Raw genomic sequence first — 22,094 nt, forward strand, 5'->3', positions numbered from 1 at the left:
CCACGCTGAGCACCCAGAGGCAGCTGGTCCCCAGGCAGCCGCAGGAAGTCCCGCTCACTGCCTGACACTCACTAGCATTCGCCAGCATGCCTGGAAGAACCAGCGCGGAGGCCCGGAATAAAGCCCATGGCCATTGTTATCACTCACATACGCTCTGATGGTTGCCTAGACGACCCAGGTCCGGCCCCACCCACAGTCTGGCAATCTAGACCAGTCGGGTACCAGGCAGAAAATGGAAAAGCCTCCAGAAGAAGCTCCCACCGAATCCTCGGAAATCCAAAGACCAGCCAAGACCCCAGATGACAGACACACAGATGGCCAGGAAGACAGCAGGCAGAACCAGTATGAAGTGGAGGCAGATGACTGGACTGATGACAGAGCAGCCGACCAGACTGCCCAAATGGTGTCTGGCCTGGCTGAACCCAACATAGTTAATCGAGCTGACCACAAAGTAGATGAACACATGGGAGAAAGAACATCTGATCAGGCTGACCTCAGAGCATCTGACCATGATAATTTTGCCAGTGGTAGAACATCTGACCAGGCTGATCAGAGGATGTCAGAAGAGATGGACAGCAAGGCATCTAGCCAAGCTGATGGTGTCAGGTCTGAACACACTGACAACCAGATGTCTGCTCTGCCTGAACAAGGTACTTATGAGCAAACTGAACAGAGAACGTCCAGCCTAGCTGAGAGAATAGCTTCTGAACAGTTTGACCAAAAGCCATCTGTGCCATCTTTACAAAGAGCCCATGGGCGGAGTGATCACAGAATGCCCCGACCAGGTGACCAAAGAACGGCTCAACAGATCGAAAGTAGATTGTCCGGCCTGATTGAGAAAAAAACTTATGAACAAATTGATCAGAGATCATCTGACCAAGTTGACCACAAAAGAGCTTCAAAGACTCACCTCAAAGTGCATGACCAGACTACTAAACCAGCTGAACACCCTGAGACTGACTCTGACAAGGCTGGTGGTGAATCTGACCAGACTGATGACTTATTGGATGAAGAGGATGATTACACAGAAGACAACCTGTTTGACTACAGAGAACAGTCTAATGACGAAGTATTCAGACAGCTTGGCTATGGCAAGGAAGAGGAAGAGGATGACTTCAAAGTGCAACCCTGCAAATTTGAGCCTAGCCAGACAGATGCCAGCGTATCTAATACTTCCATTGAAAGTGACACTGAAAGTGTAGCTGACCTGCGAGTCTTCATGCCATTTGATAACAGTACTTTCCAAACAAAAGAACAGGCCTACTCTGAAAAGTTTCCCTCCATTTCATCTAAACTGGACTATATCATCAGTCGAGAAAAACCTCAACCCACGGAAGTCGAGCCTGTAGGTTATAAGGACATTTGATACCCACCTGGGAGGTTGGAGATCAAGCCAGGGTTCTGGGAGAATGCGGGCAGAGGGCACATGCTGTGCTATGTGTAACCCATAGGATTCAGGAAGGTAGGAGTAGGGTGGGAGATAACGAGATGGGTTGCCTTCTCAGCTACCCGAAGTAGACCATTCAGGCAGGATCAATGAACCAGGATGCAGGAATCCTGGGTTTCAAGTCCTGGTTCTGCTGCTAACCCTGGGAAACTAATTCATTTCCCCTCTCTGCTGCTGCTGCTGCTAAGTCGCTTCAGTCATGTCCGACTCTGTGCGACCCCATAGACGGCAGCCAACCAGGCTCCCCCCGTCCCTGGGATTCTCCAGGCAAGAACACTGGAGTGGGTTGCCATTTCCTTCTCCAATGCATGAAAGTGAAAAGTGAAAGTCACATCGCTCAGTCGTGTCCAACTCTTCACGACCCCATGGACTGCAGTCTACCAGGCTCCTCCATCCATGGGATTTTCCAGGCAAGAGTACTGGAGTGGGGTGCCATTGCCTTCTCCGTCCCCTCTCTGAGCTTCTGCCACAGGAAAGGAATTTGGAGTCCATTGGATATCTCTGTGAAGGGAAAAGTAGACTGGCTATGTCTAAGGCATCTCTCAAGACCTGAGGTACATTACATTGCCTGGAGGATCAGCCAGATCTCTCACAAGGTCTATAGTTTGTAGAGTTCAGATCCTGTCAATACCAAATTCCACTGATAACATCAACAGTAACAAAACTTCCTGGGAATTTTCTATTCATTAAAGACTTTCTTGGGGGATATTTCCATTTTAGGATGATTTTTCATCATACCAGGAAAGAAGGATTTCTGATGCATACAGTCAACCTTATAAGAGGCGATTTCCTCCTATAGTATATGAAGATCCTTATCAAGTTTCACTTCGATACATGGAGAAACACCACATTCTGCAAATATTCCAGGTAAACCTCTCAATCTCTTTTTAAAATGTGAGTTTTAAAGTAATTATAATATAAAAGACAAACACTGACCTGGCTCTTAAAAGGCAGATCAGGTGTTCTGGTATTCCCATCTGTTTCAGAATTTTCCACAGTTTATTGTGATCCACACTGTCAAAGGCTTTGGCATAGTCAATAAAGCAGTAAGAGATGTTTTTCTGGAACTCTCTTGCTTTTTCCATGATCCAGCGGATGTTGGCAATTTGATCTCTGGTTCCTCTGCCTTTTCTAAAACCAGCTTGAACATCAGGAAGTTCACGGTTCACATATTGCTGAAGCCTGGCTTGGAGAATTTTGAGCATTACTTTACTAGCGTGTGAGATGAGTGCAATTGTGTGGTAGTTTGAGCATTCTTTGGCATTGCCTTTCTTTGGGATTGGAATGAAAACTGACCTTTTCCAGTCCTGTGGCCACTGCTGAATTTTCCAAATTTGCTGACATATTGAGTGCAGCACTTTCACAGCATCATCTTTCAGGATTTGAAAGAGCTCAACTGGAATTCTATCACCTCCACTAGCTTTGTTCGTAGTGATGCTTTCTAAGGCCCACTTGACTTCACATTCCAGGATGTCTGGCTCTAGGTCAGTGATCACATCATCATGATTATCTGGGTCGTGAAGATCTTTTTTGTACAGTTCTTCTGTGTATTCTTGCCATCTCTTCTTAATATCTTCTGCTTCTGTTAGGTCCATACCATTTTTGTCCTTTATCGAGCCCATTTTTGCATGAAATGTTCCCGTGGTATCTCTATTTTTCTTGAAGAGATCTCTAGTCTTTTCCATTCTGTTGTTTTCCTCTATTTCTTTGCATTGATCGCTGAAGAAGGCTTTCTTATCTCTTCTTGCTATTCTTTGGACCTATGCATTCAAATGTTTATATCTTTCCTTTTCTCCTTTGCTTTTCACTTCTCTTCTTTTCACAGCTACTTGTAAGGCCTCCCCAGACAGCCATTTTGCTTTTTTGCATTTCTTTTCTATGGGAATGGTCTTGATCCCTGTCTCCTGTACAATGTCACGAACCTCATTCCATAGTTCATCAGGCACTGAATGGCCCACCTCAAATGAAAACATTTAAGCTGGAAGTATTTAAGTTTAAAGAAGTAGGATGTAGAGGAAAGTGCACAAATTTTATAATCTATTAGCCCAAGTCTCCAAGCTCAATTTGCTCCTTCTCCTCTTTGTAATTTGAAAGAGATTATCTAATTTCTGTGAATCTCAGTGTCCTCTTATAACAGGGATAAGTGATATTTACTTTATTAATGTTATTCTATGCCCTTTCTTTCTTTAAAATGTCCTTTTGTGGGAGAATGCTAACTGCTGGGCTTTCTGGCTTTAACAAAGAACTACTAATTGTTAAACTGAAGGACAGAAGCCCTAGAAAGTAGAATTTTAATCATTCTGTAAGCAATTTTCTTCATCTGTCAAGAAAAAACAGTGTTTATGCATTGAACATTGTTATAAGAAAAACTAGTTATAAATGTGTTCAGTAGAAATATATGTAAAATGATTAATGAGCATGCATGCATTAAACAGATCAGAATACTTTATACCAGAAATTTGCCCTATTGTTATTCCCTGCAAATGAGAATTCTGTTTACTTTATAAATAATTTTTGTTATTCAACAGCAACAAAACATATGAAAGTGAGTCTCTGAAGTCTTTGATATGCTTTCTCATTTATTATTACAAACACAGAACATCATTTTAAACTTTTAGAATCAAATGCCTTAGGAAGTTTCTTGTAAAAATCATAGTGTTTTAAAATTTTTACTTGGAAAAGTTTCTTTGACTGTTCTTTGAAGTAAATTATTTATTGATTTCTCAGCCTGGCAAAATCAAAATTCTCAAAATAAAAACTTCCTCCAAAACCTTCTCACTACCTCTTTGATCTTCAGTTCAGTTCAGTTCAGTCGCTCAGTCGTGTCCGACTCTTTGCGACCCCATGAATTGCAGCACGCCAGGCCTCTCTGTCTATCACCAACTTCCGGAGTTCACTCAGATTCACGTCCATTGAGTCGGTGATGCCATCCAGCTGTCTCATCCTCTGTCATCCCCTTCTCCTCCTGCCCCCAATCCCTCCCAACATCAGAGTCTTTTCCAATGAGTCAACTCTTCACATGAGGTGGAACTTAGAAACTAGAAAGATATCCACTGCTATTTATTACTAAATCTTTATTCACCCACATTTTACCTTAATTTACCTAAACATATCAGTAATAAGGAAGTATAACCTGACCACATAAGTTTAGTTCAGAACCATAATGTAATATCTTTCTCTCTCTCAGCAGATCACTGAAAACTTAGTCTATGAAAAGCCAGAGGATCCCCTGAATTTTATGCTGTGCCAGGTATGGAATTTTTTTATTATAAAATATAGCACACATACAAGTGTACAAAACGTGTGCAACTCAGTCAATGACCATGAAGAGAGCATATCTGTAACTGCCATTCAGGTTAAAAAAAAAAAAAACTAAATGTTGTCAGGGAGAAGGAAACGGCAGCCCACTCCAGTGTTCTTGCCTGGAGAATCCCAGGGACAGGGGAGCCTGGTGGGCTGCCGTCTATGGGGTCGCACAGAGTCGGACACGACTGAAGCGACTTAGCAGCAGCAGCAGGAATAGGAAAGTAAGTGATATGAAACAGCTTTTCTATCCTGTGTGTTGACCTGGCTGTAGGTGTGTTCTGTTATTTGAGGAAAGATAAATCTTAAGAACCCTTACCTCAGGCTTTTTAACACAGGGTACCACTTAGCCACCAGGAAGCCCATTAAAAGACAGGGAGGTCCAGCAGTCAGTCTTCTAGGAAATTGGTAATGATGTCACCTAACCTTGAAACATTAAAAAAAAAAAGTGTTCTCAACTATGTAAAATCTTTCTCCTCCTACCTTCTCAAATGTAATCCTAGGAATTTTGCCTGTAAACAAAGCATTTCTCGGCCAGAAATACTTTCTCTCTTTATAGCAAGGCTTCATATTATATTGAGTACCACAGGTTCCATCATTTTTAAAGGACAGAGACATAAATGATAAATAATGGATATAAAAATATTACAATCTACCACCTCAAAAAATATTGTTTATGGAGCTTGGAGATTCAAGTATTGATTGCAGTTTTATTTTGAAAAGAATGCTACAACTTATGTGGTTTTTCTTCCTCATGTTTATATTAAAAGAAAAGCTAATAAACTCTATTTTAATTAAAAAATAAATAAATAAACATTGTCAGCATCTGAGAAGTCCCCTTCGGTTTCCTCAAGGTTATCACTTCCCACAAAGGGACTATTATTCTGACTTTTATGGTAATGACATTCTCACTTTTCTTTTTAATTTTGCCATGAAACATGAATCATAAAACACTTTTGTTTAGACTTGTCAGATTTTTGAAATTTTTATTTTATTTAGTAGTTGAGAACATGACTTCTAGAACCAAACTGCTTTATTTTTTAGACTTAAAAATATTTTTAGTTTTAAATTTTTATGCAATTTTTAAAGCTTACTTTCCATTTACAGTTATTACAAAATATTGTCTGTGTTCCCCATGTTGTACAATACATGCTTGAGCCTGTCTTACACCCAATTATTTGCCCCCTGCCCCCACGCTGGTAACCACTAGTTTGTTCTCTGTATCCGTGTAGACTTGTCAACCTTTTAAACTTTATAAAAAGGGAACCATGTAGTAGAGATTCATTTGTTCACTCTTTTACTCAGAACTATGTCTGTGAAATTAATCCATGCTATTGGGTATGGCTGTAGTTCATCTATTTTCATTGCTATATAGCTTTCCTCATTTGAAATGCCACAGTTTATTCATTCTGTGATAGACATGGACCTTCAGGATAACCTATTACAAAGCTTTTTCCTAGGAATTTTCATGCGCATGTCTCTTGGTACACATAAATACACATATCTCTTGGATACATACCCACAAGAGAGAATGCTGGCTTCTAAAGTATGTGTAGCTCAGCTCTAATAGATTACATCAAATGATCTTCCAAGGAAATTTCACCAATTTACACTCCCACTAGCAGTGTGCATTAGAGTTTTGGTTGTCTTACATCCTTACCACTTACACCCAACAATATTACCAATCTTTTCAGCATTAGCCTTTTTAATGGATGAACAGTAATAAATCATTTCAGGTTAAACTTATTTATCCTGAGTACTAAAGCAGTTGCATACTTTTTCATTTGTTTATTGGCCATTTGGAAATATTTCTTTTCTATTATATTGTATTTTTAAGTCATTTGTAACAGTTTTCTATATGTTCTGGTTGTGAACTCTTTGTTGATGTATTTGTTACATGTATCTTCTTCGACTCTTTGCCTTCCTGTTTTATCTCTTAAAGATATCTTTTCATGAACAGGAATTTTTAATTTTTATATATTCAAATTTATTTTATTACTTCTGGTATCCTATATTATAAGTGTCTCCTTAGCCCAAGCTCCTCACCTTAGTCCCTGTATTATCTTGTAGAAGATAACACAAACCCATCTTTTTTATAGGTTTGGTTTTGTTTTGCTTTTCACATTGATTTTGTGTAGGATGTGAAGTGAGGTCAAGCTTTATTTTCTTTCAAGCAGACATCCAATTGACCAAGCACCTTATAGGAAAAGACAGTACTTTCCACGCTGTTTTTTTATTTGACTCCTGTCGTATATTTGTTGATCCTTGCTCCACTACAAGAATCTCTTAGTTAGAATGCCCCATAATAAGTCTTAATATCTACCAGAGCAGGTCCTCCCATCTTATTCTTCTTTTAAAGTATCTTGGTTGTTCTTAGGTGTGTGCATTTCCTTTTCAGCATTTAGAATTATTTGTCAAGTTACACACACACACACACACGCGCGCGCGCACACACTAGCACACACTGATGGGATTTTGTGGGGAGATTGCTTTGGCTCTGTTGATCAATTTGGGGAGAAGTATTGAATACCAGCTTGAACAATAAGCTTTATCCTCTCCATTTATCTAGGTCTTTAATTTCTTCCAGTATCATTATTATTTGCATAAAGATTTTACATATCTTTTGATGGATTTATTCATAGGTATTTTATAATTTTGATGCTGTTATAAATAGAAACTTTTAAAACTTCAGGTTCTAATTTCTGACATATAGATGTGTAACTAATTTTTGTTGATCTTATTTGCAGCAACCTAGTTAAACTCAATATTTCTAATCAAGCACTTGTAGATATTTTGGGTATTCCAGCATATACAATCATATCATATTTAACCTTTCCAATCCCTATCCTTTTCTTTCTTTCTGTCTTACTGCATGTCTTATAACCCCCTCAGATCTACCTTCATCTCTTCTTTATGCTGCAGAGAAGCTAATCTGCATGGACTAGATCAATAGGCTCTCATTCCTTTTGATTCACAGTGGGTTAAGCCAACAGGAAACCCTGGAGAAAGATGGGAAAGAGGAAAGAGGATGAGATCAGATTTATTCCCCTGTCCTTTTCTCCATGATCTATCTGTCCTGAGTTTTCTGGAAGTCATTGATTCTCTTAAAGCATCTTACTTTATACAGCTCTTTTCTCCTGAATTAGAGTAATGTTCCCTCCTCTTGACTTTCAGTCTCAAAGTTCAGTGTTTCCTAGCTTTGGATTATTGCATTATCTCCTGTGACTACCTAATGCCTACTTCTTTAAAAGCAGTACTTTTTTTGAATAAACCTCTTTGAATTTTTCTGTTTTGAAAGTACGGTTTCCTGTTGGAATCCTGACTGATAAAGAACACTGATTAGGAATATCCCGCAGAATTAATGTTGAATAGAAGTAGCTACAAGTGGTTTACCTTGCTGGCACTCAACCTTAAGAGAAAAAAAAAATGCTTATTTAACCATTAATTATAGTGTTTATTGTGCTTAATAAATGCTACTAATAATATTAGGGCAGTTCCCTTTATAGTCTGTTTTCTGAGAAGTTTTGCCATGAATTATTAAATTTTATCAAATTATTTTTCTATATCTATTGAGATGATCATATGATTTTTCTTCCTTTTCCTGGTAATATGGGAAAATATATTTTCATTTTTAAAACTTTTCAAGCATACATACAGAAAATTACAGGGATCAAATCTGCACAACTTGTCTGTCACTACTTCAACAGAGCCAGGAAATCACCACTCAGGTCAAAAGACTGAAAGTTCTCATCTCCTCAGAATCCCACATGGTGACCATTTTCCAATCACTACACTTTCTTTTCCAGAAAATAACCACTATTCCAACTTCTAGATTAGCTTGACTCTATGGATTTTATATAAATGGAACCTGATAATGATACTATTTGCAGGCCAGCTTCTTTTGAGCTGACTGAGGGAGCTGACTGTGGCTCAGATCATGAACTCCTTATTGGCAAATTCAGACTTAAAGAAAGTAGGGAAAACCACTAGACCATTCAGGTATGACATAAATCAAATCCCTTATGATTATACAGTGGAAGTGACAAAGAGATTCAAGGGATTAGATCTGATAGAGTGCCAGAAGAACTATGGACAGAGGTTTGTGATGTTGTACAGGAGGCAATGATCAAGACTATCCCCAAGAAAAAGAAATGCAAAAAGGCAAAATGGTTGTCTGAGGAGGCCTTACAAATAGCTATGAAAAGAAGAGAAGCAAAAGACAAAGGAGAAAAGGAAAGACATACCCATTTGAATGCAGAGTTCCAAAGAATAACAAGGAGCGATAAGAAAGACTTCCTTAGTGGTCAGTGCAAAGAAATAGAGGAAAACAATAGAATGGGAAAGACTAGAGATCTCTTCAAGAAAATTAGAGATACCAAGGGAAATTTTCATGCAAAGATGGGCTCAATAAAGGACAGAAATGGTATGGACCAAACAGAAGCAGAAGATATTAAGAAGAGGTGGCAAGAAGACACAGAAGAACTGTACAAAAAAGATCTTCATGACCCAGATAATCACGATGGTGTGATTTCTCACCTAGAGAGAGATGGTGTGATCTCTCACCTAGAGCCACGCATCCTGGAATATGAAGTCAAGTGGGCCTTAGGAAACATCACTACGAACAAACCTAGTGGAGGTGACGGAATTCCAGCTAAGCTATTTCAAATCCTAAAAGATGATGCTGTGAAAGTGCTGCACCCAATATACCAGCAAATTTGGAAAATTTACTGGTGGCCGCCAGACTGGAAAAGGTCAGTTTTCATTCCAATCTGAAAGAAAGGCAATGCCAAAGAATGCTCAAACTACTGCACAATTGCACTCATCTCCCATGCTAGCAAAGTAATGCTCAAAATTCTCCAAGCCAGGCTTCAACAATACATGAACTGTGAACTTCCAGATGTTCAAGCTGGATTTAGAAAAGGCAGAGGAGCCAGAGATCAAATTGCCAACATCCATTGGATCATCAAAAAAGTGAAAGAGTTCCAGAAAAACATCTATTTCTGCTTTATTGACTGTGCCAAAGCCTTTGACTGTGTGGATCATGACAAACTATGGAAAATCCTGAAAGAGATGGGAATACCAGACCACCTGACCTGCCTCTTGAGAAATCTGTATGCAGGTCAGGAAGCAACAGTTAGAACTGGACATGGAACAACAGACTGGTTCCAAATTGGGAAAAGAGTACATCAAGGCTGTATGTTGTCACCCTGCTTGTTTAACTTACATGCAGAGTACATCATGAGAAACTCTGGGCTGGATGAAGCACAAGCTGGAATAAGATTGCTGGGAGAAATATCAATAACCTCAGATATGCAGATGACACTACCCTTATGGCAGAAAGTGAAGAAGAACTAAAGAGCCTCTTGATGAAAGTGAAAGAGGAGAGTAAAAAAGTTGGCTTAAAACTCAACATTCAGAAAACTAAGATCATGGCATCTGGTCCCATGACTTCATGGCAAATAGATGGGGAAACAGTGGAAACAGTGCTGACTTTATTTGGGAGGGCTCCCAAATCACTGCAAATGGTGACTGCAGCCATGAAATTAAAAGACCTTACTCCTTGGAAGGAAAGTTATGACCAACCTAGACAGCATATTAAAAAGCAGAGACATTACTTTCCCAACAAAGGTCCATCTAGTCAAAGCAATGGCTTTTCCAGTAGTCACATATGGATGTGAGAGTTTTACTATAAAGAAAGCTGAGTGCCAAAGAATTGATGCTTTTGAACTGTGGTGTCGGAGAAGACTCTTGAGAGTCCCTTGGAGTGCAAGGAGATCCAACCAGTCAATCCTAAAGGTAATCAGTCCTGAATATTCACTGGAAAGACTGATGCTGAAGCTGAAATTCCAGTACTTTGGACACCTGATGCAAAGAGCAGATTCATTTGAAAAGACTCTGATGCTGGGAAAGATTGAAGATGGGAGGAGAAGGGGACGACAGAGGATAAGATGGTTGGATGACATCACCGACTCAATGGACATGAGTTTGAGTAAACTCCGGTGATTGGTAATGGACAGGGAGGCCTGGCATAGTCCATGGGGTCACAAAGAGTCAGACATGACTGAGAGACTGAACTGAACTTATATTTCTGGGATTCTTTCATCTTGTGCATATTATTCATTCCTTTTCGTTTTTGTATTCTGTATTCTGAATTAGACGTTTAATTGTTTCCTTTTTTTTTTTTTTGGTCGTTATGAGTAATGCTGTGGTGAACATTCACGTATTTGGAAATTTGGCAGCCACTGTTTCTTCAAACACTTATCTATCCCATCCCTGTCCTCTAGAAGCTCCAATTACATATATATGGGGGCAGTTGAAGTTGTCTCACAATTTCCTAATTCTGTTAATGTTTTTTAACTCTTTTTTTCCCTTTCCATATATCAATTTTCTATTGCTGTCTTCAAGGGTATTGATCTTTCGTTGTGTAGTATCTACAGTACACTTTTCATCCCCAATTTAGTTTTTATCTTTTCTATAGTGTCAATATCTTAACTTTTTTAACATAGAGAGTATAGTTATAATAATTGGTTTTGCTGCTTGTTTTTATGCCTGGTAATTTTTTTATTGAGATATAATTGACATATAACATTGCTATAAGTAGGTGTCCTTGAGTCTCAGATGGTAAAAAATCTGCCTCAATGCAGGAGACCCAGGTTTGATCCCTGGGTTGGAAAGATTGCCTGGAAAAGGGAATGGCAACCCACTCCAGTTTTCTTGCCTGGAAAATCCCATGGACAGAGAAGCCTGGTAGGCTATAGTCATTGGGGTCATAAAGAGTCAGACATGACTGAGCAACTAACACTTTCACATTGTCACTTTCGTGCCTGGTAATTTTTGACTGGTGCAATATATTATAAATGTTACCTTAGTAGGTACTGGATTTTTTTTTTTTTTTGGCATTCATGTAAATATTCTTGGACTTTATTTGGCGACCCAGCTGATTTAGTTGGAAACAATCTGATCCTTTCCAGCTTTGCTTTCAAGATATTTTTTTGAGTGAGGCAAAACAGTGTTCATCTTGGACTAAGTATTCCCTACTCCTGAGGCAAGACCCTTGTGAGTACTCTACCCAGTGCCCCATGAATCACGCTAGGTTTTCCAGTTGGTGATAATAGGCAATATCCTTGGCTTGGTTCTGTCCATGGCCTCAGGGAGTTTCCTCACACACATGTACTGATCCACACTCAGGGGATTATTTCAAGGGGAACTTCTGCAGATTCCAGAGTTCTTTCTGTGCAGTTCTCTCCTCTCTGGCACTCTATCCTGTGAACTATAGCTACCATGCTTTCTTCAGGATCTCAGCTCCATCTGCACAACTTAGGGGTCTGCCGAGGTCTTCTTGGGTTCACTTTCCTGGCCATGAGGCCAGGAAGCTTTCTGAAGACAATAAGATAGAGCACTCATAAGGCTCACTTCATTTCTTTCCTGACTCTCACAGAGCACTGTCCTTTGTTGCGAACATCTTGAAAACCATTGTTTCTTATATGTTGTTCATTTTTTAAGTTGTTTTGAACAAGAGGGAAATCTGGTCTTAGAGGAAATAGGAGTTCCAGACCTTTGGGTTTTAATGCTTTTCATCTATTTTGAAATTTTTTGCAGCCAGCATTTTTTCAAATACTGTTTCTATTTCTCCCCCCTTACCCACTTTCTTCTTCTTCAAGGAACACAATATGTTCTGGATGTTATTTTTATGCTGTTTGTCTGTAAATTTTCTTCAACTATTGAGCATTTCAAATATATGCAAAAGTAGGGAATGGTATATTTACTGTCTATGTGCTCCTTGCACTGGAAGTCCTAGCCAGAGCAATTAGGCATAAATAACTACTTTAAATAAAAAAAGTAAACGCCTTCCAAATCAGAAAGGAAGAAGTAAAGGTTGTCTTTTCCATTTAAAATGAATTGCATTCTCTAGGTTTTCTGTAACTAGGATAATTTCGATTGCATCTTGAACATCATAAATCTTGTGCCGTGCAGACTGTGTTCTGTCATATTCTTCTGACAAGTGATGATGTGCTTGTTTTGTTTAACTGGCTGTTAACATGGTTAGATTTGAACTGTGAGCACTGTCTCTTGCCTTCTGTGGTCACTTCTTTTTGCTACTGCTAGTTTGAATCTGACCTACGAATGCATGATTCAGAAGGCAACCTAAGGCGTGTGCAGAGTTCATGCACAGACCTTCCCTCTTTGAGGATTCCCCCTCACTCTTCAGCATCTGACATTTGACCAGGCCACTTTCTGTGATTTTTCCCTCCAGAAAAGCAATGGGTTTTCTATCAGAGTTTGAGGTATTCTAGTGCAGCCACAGCTGTGTCTGTGGGTCATGATTGTCATTGGGTCAAAATTATGAAAACTGAGGAATCCATTCCATGTTGATCACTTGCTCTAAGTTTAGACTCCTTTTCAAAACCTACCTGTATTTGCTTAGTGTCCAGAACCTTCATGTAGTTGTTAGACTTTATGTTTTGTTTCAGTTTGCAGGTTTTTTCTTTTGGATGGGGGTTTGTATTTTGTCTACAGTACACAGGTGTTATTTGAAGAATTCATTTTTTTAGTGTTTCTTCTTGCATATAGGAAGCAGATCTTCATATAGTAAACTATATATTATTAATATATAATATATACTCTTATGGTTTTATCACATAGATAAGTGTGTGGTATTTTTACTTTATGTAGTTCAAAATAGTTTCTAATTTTCTTTATGATTTATTCTGCAACATATGGATTTTTGGACAGTAGATTTTTTATCAGATCAGATCAGATCAGTTGCTCAGTCGCGTTATATTAATACCTAATTTTGGTTTCTTGTTGCCCTTTGGTTATTGATTTCAAAGTTGATTGCACTTTACTCATAGAACAAGATTTTAAGTCTTTGAAATGTATTTACTTGCTTTATGATACAGCATATAGTTAATTGCTGTGAATGAATTAATTGGGATTGAAAAAATATTTATTCTTCAGTTATTGAGAAGTGTCTAAATATATCCATTGGATCAGGTTTGTTAAACATGTTATTCAAGTTTTCCAATATTATTGTCAATTTATGCTGTATATATGTAATTGAGGCTATGTTATTAGGTACTTATAAATTTAGATTCTTATATTTTTCTGGTAAATTGAATTTTTGATCATTAAGAAGTATAACATGAACTCTAACTACTCTTTTCAATATTGTTATAGCTACACCAGATTTATTTTACTCAGTGTTTAAATGGTATATATTTTCCATCTTTATGACTCTTAACTTTTCTCTGTCCTTATGTTTTAGACATCTTTCTTATAAATATTAATTACATATATTATAATTTTTATAATTATTCAAATCTGGAAAGCTTTTAATTAGAGTAGTCCTTTTATATTTGATGTTGTTAAAGATATATTGGGGTTTGAATCTATACTACTTGTCCCACCTGTTTTGTTTCTTTTCCTCTACTTTTCGTCTTCCTTTATTGTTCCATTTTTCTATTTAGAAGTTATACTCAGTTTGTTTTTTGGTTTTACACTGAGGTGATTTTTTTTAATTAATATGTTTTACTTTTTAGAATAGTTTTACATTACAGAAAAATTAAGCTGAATGTACAGTGAGTTCCCACTTACTCCCATCTGCTCCCCCCATTTCCTCTATTATTAACATTCTGCATTATTATGGTACATTTGTTACAATTGGTCAGCCAGTTTGATACATTATTATTAACTAAAGTTCATGATTTACATAAAGTTTCTTTGTGTATGGGCTTCCCTGGTAGCTCAGTTGGTAAAGAACCTGCCTGCAATGCAGGAGACCTCCCTTCGATTCCTGGGTTGGGAAGATCTGCTGGAGAAGGGATAGGCTACCCACTCCAGTATTCTTGGGCTTCCCTGGTGGCTCAGCCAGTAAAGAATCTGCCTGCCATGTGGGAGATCTGGGTTCAATCCCTGGGTTGGAAAGATCCCCTAGAGGAGGGAAGGGTTACCCACTCCAGTATTCTGGCCTAGAGAATTCCATGGACTGTATAGCCCATGGGGTTGCAAACAGTTAGACACAACTCAATGGCTTTCACTCTTTGTGTTATACGTTATAGGTTTTGACTAATGTATATGCTATGTATTTACAGTATCGTACAGAAAAAGGTCACAACCCTAATAATCTTCTTAATATTATACTTTTAGTGGTTCTCCTTGAGTTATCAAAATCTAAATTATTTGTACCAAGTCAGTGTAAGGACGTCTATATTTTGATTTTCTATATATTTTAACCCTACAAGATATGATAGTACCAAGTAGATCAAAACTTCAAGTGGAAAAAAAATTTTTTTTCATTCTCCTCAGGTACAGGAAATGATACAAAACAGGAAGAAAAGTGAAGCTTAACAAAGAATGAATCTCTCCTAAACATTGTTTACAACCATCAGTGTCAACACCATGTTCTGTTGCCCACTCTGAAAAATCATTTTTGAATGGTCATTGGTAGTGACTGTGCCTAAATATGTTTTTATTTTTTAAGTAAAAATCTGCTGAGTACCTTTGTAAAATTCATAGAACAGTTACAGATACTTCTGGTTAATCATACAAAACATATACATGTATACTTCTCCGTGCATTGATATTTCAATACTCATTCCTCCAAAGCACTGAACAGAAACATGTTCACGGATCCCAAAGAGGATAAAGAAAAGAATATTAGCAGTTTATATGCAGTTCCCAAAAGCATACAAATCCATCATGTCTCAAAGCTGTTTATAGAATTTTCAATCAGAAAATGTGCAGAAAATAATTTTTAACAGTACTTTTAGGAGATAATTGGTGTAAGATCTCTTTTCTTGTTTCTTAATACCTCCAAGATATGTTTACTATTTTCCCCTTTGACCCTGCCACGGTATGACATTAGTGGATACAATTTAATCTATTCCTTGGGATAGTCTTCTTCTGATTTTTAACCTACAGCAAAACTCAAACATGTTGTACTACTCTGTACACACCTGTGAGAGAGGCAGAATGTCACTTCCTTATTACCTTTATCCTCTGAAGAGTGTCTACATTGTGTGGAATGTGCAACCAGTCAAACTGGTATTTAAAAGCTAAAAACCTTAACGAGGTCTACATAGCCTGAGAGCACCCAGCAATCATAACTGAGATGATCATATGATACTACTATTGTCTGAAAATTTCATTTCATTTCTGTTTGAGCATTAAAGCAGACTAAATTGTTCATATTGTTTCCCTGGTGACTTGGTGTAATTATGTGGTGTATTACAATGAATTAAGCTCCTGTTTGAATAGTCATGCACAAATCCCTTTTTTATACGTGAATTTTATGTCTAACAATTATATTTTTAAAAATCTATGCTTAGAACTTCAAAGTTTCTTTTGTTTTTCCTTCAATTGTCCATAAAATGTGCCTGTGCCCAGACTCAATAAATGTTCTCCAGGCAGATAAGCAGTCTTTCTGTTGACTACAGGCTGGCAAAACTAGGTGAAAGCTGATAAACTTACAGTGAACCTGTGGGAAAACTTTGAGAGACATAACTAAGATATAATTAATCAGCGGGTAGAACAACATTGACCCAAATATCAAAGGATCAACAATATTCAGTTCAGTTCAGTTCAGTCTCTCAGTTGTGTCCGACTCTTTGCGACCCCACGAATAGCAGCACGCTGGGTTTCCCTGTCCATCACCAACTCCCAGAGTTTACCCAAACTCATGTCCATCGAGTCAGTGATGCCATCCAGCCATCTCATCCTCTGTTGTCCCCTTCTCCTCCTGCCCCCAACCCCTCCCAGCATCAGGGTCCTTTCAAATGAGTCAACTCTTCGCATGAGGTGGCCAAAGTATTGGAGTTTCAGCTTCAGCATCAGTCCATCCAATGAATACCCAGGACTGATCATCTTCAGAATGGACTGGTTGGATCTCCTTGCAGTCCAAGGGACTCTCAACAGTCTTCTCCAACACCACAGTTCATAAAGCATCAATTCTTTGGCTCTCAGCCTTCTTCACAGTCCAACTCTCACATCCATACATGACCACAGGAAAAACCATAGCATTGACTAGACGGACCTTTGTTGGCAAAGTAATGTCTCTGCTTTTGAATATGCTATCTAGGTTGGTCATAACTTTCCTTCCAAGAAGCAAGCGTCTTTTAATTTCATGGCTGCAGTCATCATCTGCAGTGATTTTGGAGCCCCCAAAAATAAAGTCTCTCACTGTTTCCACTGTTTCCCCATCTATTTGCCATGAAGTGATGGGATCGGATGCCATGATCTTAGTTTTCTGAATGTTGAGATTTAAGCCAACTTTTTCACTCTCCTCTTTCACTTTCATCAAGAGTCTTTTTAGTTCCTTTTCACTTTGTGCCATAAGGGTGGTGTCATCTGCATATCTGAGGTTATTGATATTATTAGTGATCAAAGACTTGGATGTTATCAGTAACATCTGAAATTACTGGATTTAGTCCACTGGTTTTCAACCCTAACACTTTGCTGTGTTCCATGAAGCAGAACACCTCAAACTAGTCCTCCACAGTCACTTCAGCCCTTCTCACGGGCAATCTGTGAGGCATTTCAGAGCTGTCCTTTGACCTTTCACAATGAGGCAGTGGACCAGCGGCGATGCACTTGGTATCCAGTGCTCCTGACTGAATATGTTTGACTGAAAGAAGAAGGGAGAAAATGGAGGTCAAGCCTCACTCTCAGTGACTCAGGCTCTCTCTTGAGCCTGAGTCAATCAGCAAAAAGTATGTTCAGTTCTCAGTCCCTGTGTGGTAGGAAGTAGTTCCAGACCAGGAGTAAATGTGAAAGGTGAGACTCTGGGTGGAGCTGGCTGTCCACTAGAAAAGGAAGAGGAGTCCCAGCCTTTTCAGAGTAAAACTAACAGAGGACATGACACATAGGGAAAAAAATGTAATGGGAATAAAAGTTTCAGTGTCAGAACAAGCAGGGTTCGTAAGTATGACCTCCCTTAAAGGAATCAATCCCTTAAGAATGCTTCTTAAAGATGAGTTATTCCTATAGATATGAAGTGTGAGTGCCTCAAATGTTATTGAATGAGATAATATGGAAAAACACCTACAAAAGTGCCTGGTAATGTAAGTTCTTATTATTTTAGTAATGTTATTATCAATAGTATTGATATTAGATTCTTCCCTGAGCAATCCTGTTGACCCTCACTCACTTGTTCCTCCATCTCCTCACAGTAATTGAGAATCAAGCTGCTAGAACACTTTTCTGGGGCACATCCCTTTCCCTCCTCCATTTAAAGAATAAACGTGACATCATTTGTCATTAGGGAAATGTAAACCAAACCACAATGAGGTGTTACCTCACATCCACTGGGATGGCTGTAACCAAATAGACAGATAATAACAAGTGCTGACAAAGCTGTAGAGAAATTAGAATAGTTAGACTGCTAATGGAAATGTAAAATAGAGCAGCTGCTTTGGGAAACTGTTTGGCAATTCTTCAAAAACTTTAACATTATCTCTGACTCAGCAATTCCACCCTTAGGAATATATCTAAGACAACTGAAAATATATGGCCATTTAAAAACGTGTACAGAACATAAAATGATACCCAGCAAAGACATATTGTGGAGCACATGGAACTCTGCTCAATGCTATGTGCCAGCCTAGATGGTAGATGGGTTTGGGGGAAAATAGAGATATGTATATGTGTGGCTAAGTCCCTTTGCTGTTCACCTGAAACCACCCTTAATCAGCTATACCCCAATATGAAATGCTTTCGGTGTTAAAATTTTAAATTAAAAAAAAAAAACTTTACAAGAATATTCATAGCAGTGTTCATAATAACCCCAAAGTGCAAACAATAAAAATGCCCAGCAAGTGATGAATGGATTTTTTAAATGTGATGTTTGATAGATGAGTGGATAAATAAAAATGTGGTTTGTATATACAGTAAAATGTTATTCAGCTTTGGAAGGAATGAAATTCTGACACATTCTGCACCATGGATAAACACTGAGGACATTATGCTAAGTGAAATAAGCCAGTCACAACAGGATAAATACTGTGTGATTCTACTTCTATGAGGTATCTAAAATAGTCAAATTCATATAGACAAAGTAGGATGGTGCTTATTAGGGACTATGGGAGGGGAAATGGGGGATTGTTTCACAGGTAGTTTCGGTTCTGCAAAATAGAAAAGGTCTGGAGATCTGTTACACAGCAATGTGAATATATTATACTTAACTCCACTGAACCTTACACTTAAAAATGGTTAAGATAGCTCAGGGCTGGTGCACTGGGATGACCCAGAGGGATGGGATGGGAAGGGAGATGGGAGGGGGGTTCAGGATGGGGAACACATGTACACCCATGGCAGATTCATGTCAATGTATGGCAAAACCAATACAATATTGTAAAGTGAAAAAAAAAATGGTTAAGATAGTAAATGTCATATGTTTTCTACTACAACTTTTAAAAATGAATATATATATATATATATATATATATATATATATATATATATACATACAATGGAGTATTGTTTGGTAATAACAAGGAATGAAGTATTGATATATGACTATGACTTGGATGAAACTTAAAAGCATTCTGTGAAGTGAAAGAAAGCCAGTAACAAAAGGCCACATAGTGTGTGAGCCCATTTAGGTGAAATGTCCAGAACAGGCAAACCCACAGAGATGGAGAGCAGATAAGTGGCTGCCAGGGCAGGGGAGAGGGAGTGGTGGGGAGTGAATGCAATGAGAAGGAGGTTTCTTTTGTGGGTGTGGAAAATGTTCTAGAATTAGTAGTGGTAACAGTTGCACAATTCTGACTGTCCTAAAACCACTGAATTGTACACCTCAAAAGAGTAAAGTTTGTAGTATATGAATTATATATCCATAAAGCTTTTTTTTAATTAATGTGAAGATTAATGTTTTAAGTCCATTTTATGAAAGTGAAGGAGAATAGCTATGAGGCTCAGACACAATAGAAACAGGAAGACTCAGGCTTCTGGAATTATTCTTCTATTTCCCCCACTCTTTATGAATTCCCTTGTTTTACTCTGGTCTCCTGCATGTGTTTTATTTTCTTTTAAATTAGCATTCTGTTATTTCATGTTTGTGAGTGTGTTTCCAGCTCACTGAGATATAATTGACATATATTAATAACATTGCATAAGGTTAAGGTGTACAATGTAGTGATTTGATATATGTATGTATTGGGAGATACTGTCCATAATAAAGCTTCCTATTATTTCTTTCTCTCTTTTTTTACTGTATGATTCCATTTACTTTAAATTCTGGATAATGTGAACTAATCTATAGTGGCAGGAAGAAGATCAATTGTTATCTGGGGGGAAAGGGGGCAGGAGCAAGGATCACAAAGGCATAGGAGGGAGGACACTTTCAGAAGTGATTGGTTGGTTGTTCACCATCTTGACTGACATGATGCTTCCGTGGGTGTGTATATGTCAGAACTGATCAGACTCAGTTTTACTCACCGTATCTCTTCCACTTACCTTCTTTTGTTGTTATGTCATCAACTTTTGTGTTAACACTATGTAAACCACCTATTCTTGTGAATAAGAAGTGAGTATGGAAGTATAATAATGTCTGTTGGTGTTTTTGTGCTCACATGTGTGCACATATATTTTTGTATACTGGGGAGGTGAACAGGTATGGTTGTCGATGGCTGTGACCTCTGCTTGAAACTTCATGCCAGTTATTTAGCTGGAAACATTATAAAGCTAAAACTCAGACAAAGAGAGTTATGTTACTTTAGGTGGCAAATAATATGTGTGCCAGCACCTTATTAGGCTCTGAAAAGGCTATTTAATTTCTTGTAGTATTAGGGGAATTTTCAGTAAGTTGACACCAGATACACATTGGTACTGTGGCTTATTCTTATGAAGAGATAGGAGTCCAATAGGGCAGAGTTGAGTTGTCTGCCTAATTCTGTGTTTTTAAATATTTTTAAATACCCAAAGCAGTCCTCCTGAAACTCCTTTAAAATTACAGTCAATATTTACAAAAAGAAGTAAGTCTATTTTAATACTCAAAGCAGAAGAGAGAGAAACCTGAGATTTTTATAATTTCTGGAGACAGAAATCAGATGGGACCCAATAACGAATAAAGCAGGACAGCTGACCCACCTCAAAACCAACAGAGGCGACTAACTGTAGGCATTTCTCCAGGCAGAGCCTCAGACAGCTCCAGACTCAGAGTCGGGAGGTACAGGGGAGAGGAGTATGCCCTGAGTAACAAAGGACTCCTCCTTTCTTGTGACCTTAATGCTCTATTTTAGTTGGCTACCACTGGAGCCACACCTTGTCTTCACCAAAACTGCCCCACAATGAAATCATGCATGTAATCAAACCATGCTTCCAGCCATGACACTGAACATGGAGAATTTCATAGAGATTTGTGTCAAATTTTTATGAGAAAAACATGGGGATAATTGTCCAACCTCAGAATTGTCCAACCACAAATTGATCAAATGTATCCATGCAATGAAATTCCATGTGTCCAATTAATATTGCTGTAATTATTATTTAATTTTTTGGATCTACCCCATATCATATAACAACATACATACGAAACATCTATTTCTGCTATATTAACTATGCCAAAGCTTTTGACTGTGTGGATCACAACAAACTGTGGAAAATTCTTCAAGAGATGGGAACACCAGACCACATGACCTGCCTCCTGAGAAATCTGTATGCAGGTCAAGAAGCAACAGTTAGAACTGGACATGGAACAAAAGACTGGTTCCAAATAGGAAAAGGAGTATGTCAACACTGTATATTGTTACCCTGCTTGTTTAATTTATATGCAGAGTATATCATGAGAAATGCTGGACTGGATGAAGCACAAGCTGGAATCAAGATTGCCGGGAGAAATATCAATAACCTCAGATATGCAGATGACACCACATTTATGGCAGAAAGCAAAGAGGAACTAAAGAGCCTCTTGATGAAAGTGAAAGAGGAGAGTGAAAAAGTTGGCTTAAAGCTCAACATTCAGAAAACTAAGATCATGGCATCTGGTCCCATCACTTCATGGCAAATAGATGGGGAAACAATGGAAACAGTGAGAGACTTTATTTTGGGGGGCTCAAATGATGACTGCAGCCATGAAATTAAAAGACGCTTGCTCCTTGGAAGAAAAGTTATAACCAACCTAGACAGCATATTAAAAAGCAGAGACATTACTTTGCCAACAAAAGTTCATCTAGTCAAGGCTATGGTTTTTGCTGTGGTCATGTATGGATGTGAGAGTTGGACTGTGAAGAAAGCTGAGCGCCAAAGAATTGATGCTTTTGAACTGTGGTGTTGGAGAAGACTCTTGAGAGTCCCTTGGACTGCAAGGAGATCCAACCAGTCTATCCTAAAGCAAATCAGTCCTAGGTGT

General features: G+C 38.4%; 1 protein-coding gene across 1 annotated transcript; it reads left to right on the forward strand.

Moving 5' to 3' along the window:
* The first annotated feature begins 200 nt into the window (after positions 1–200).
* Positions 201–7,681, forward strand: TEX55 (testis expressed 55). Its single transcript, XM_027550649.1, has 4 exons — positions 201–1,345; positions 2,168–2,314; positions 4,635–4,697; positions 7,673–7,681. Exons 1-4 carry the CDS (start codon positions 233–235, stop codon positions 7,679–7,681), a joined length of 1,332 nt encoding a protein of 443 aa, XP_027406450.1. The 5' UTR covers positions 201–232.
* Positions 7,682–22,094: the final 14,413 nt, after the last annotated feature.

Source organism: Bos indicus x Bos taurus, chromosome 1, assembly GCF_003369695.1.
Source record: "Bos indicus x Bos taurus breed Angus x Brahman F1 hybrid chromosome 1, Bos_hybrid_MaternalHap_v2.0, whole genome shotgun sequence".
NCBI lineage: Eukaryota > Metazoa > Chordata > Mammalia > Artiodactyla > Bovidae > Bos > Bos indicus x Bos taurus.

Excerpts from the sequence above, each read along its gene's own strand:
- TEX55 (XM_027550649.1), top strand. The coding sequence starts at position 233 with ATGGAAAAGCCTCCAGAAGAAGCTCCCACCGAATCCTCGGAAATCCAA. Across the intron at positions 1,346-2,167 it reads AACCCACGGAAGTCGAGCCT|GATGATTTTTCATCATACCA; the intron begins GTAGGTTATAAG and ends TTTCCATTTTAG. Across the intron at positions 2,315-4,634 it reads ACATTCTGCAAATATTCCAG|CAGATCACTGAAAACTTAGT; the intron begins GTAAACCTCTCA and ends TCTCTCTCTCAG.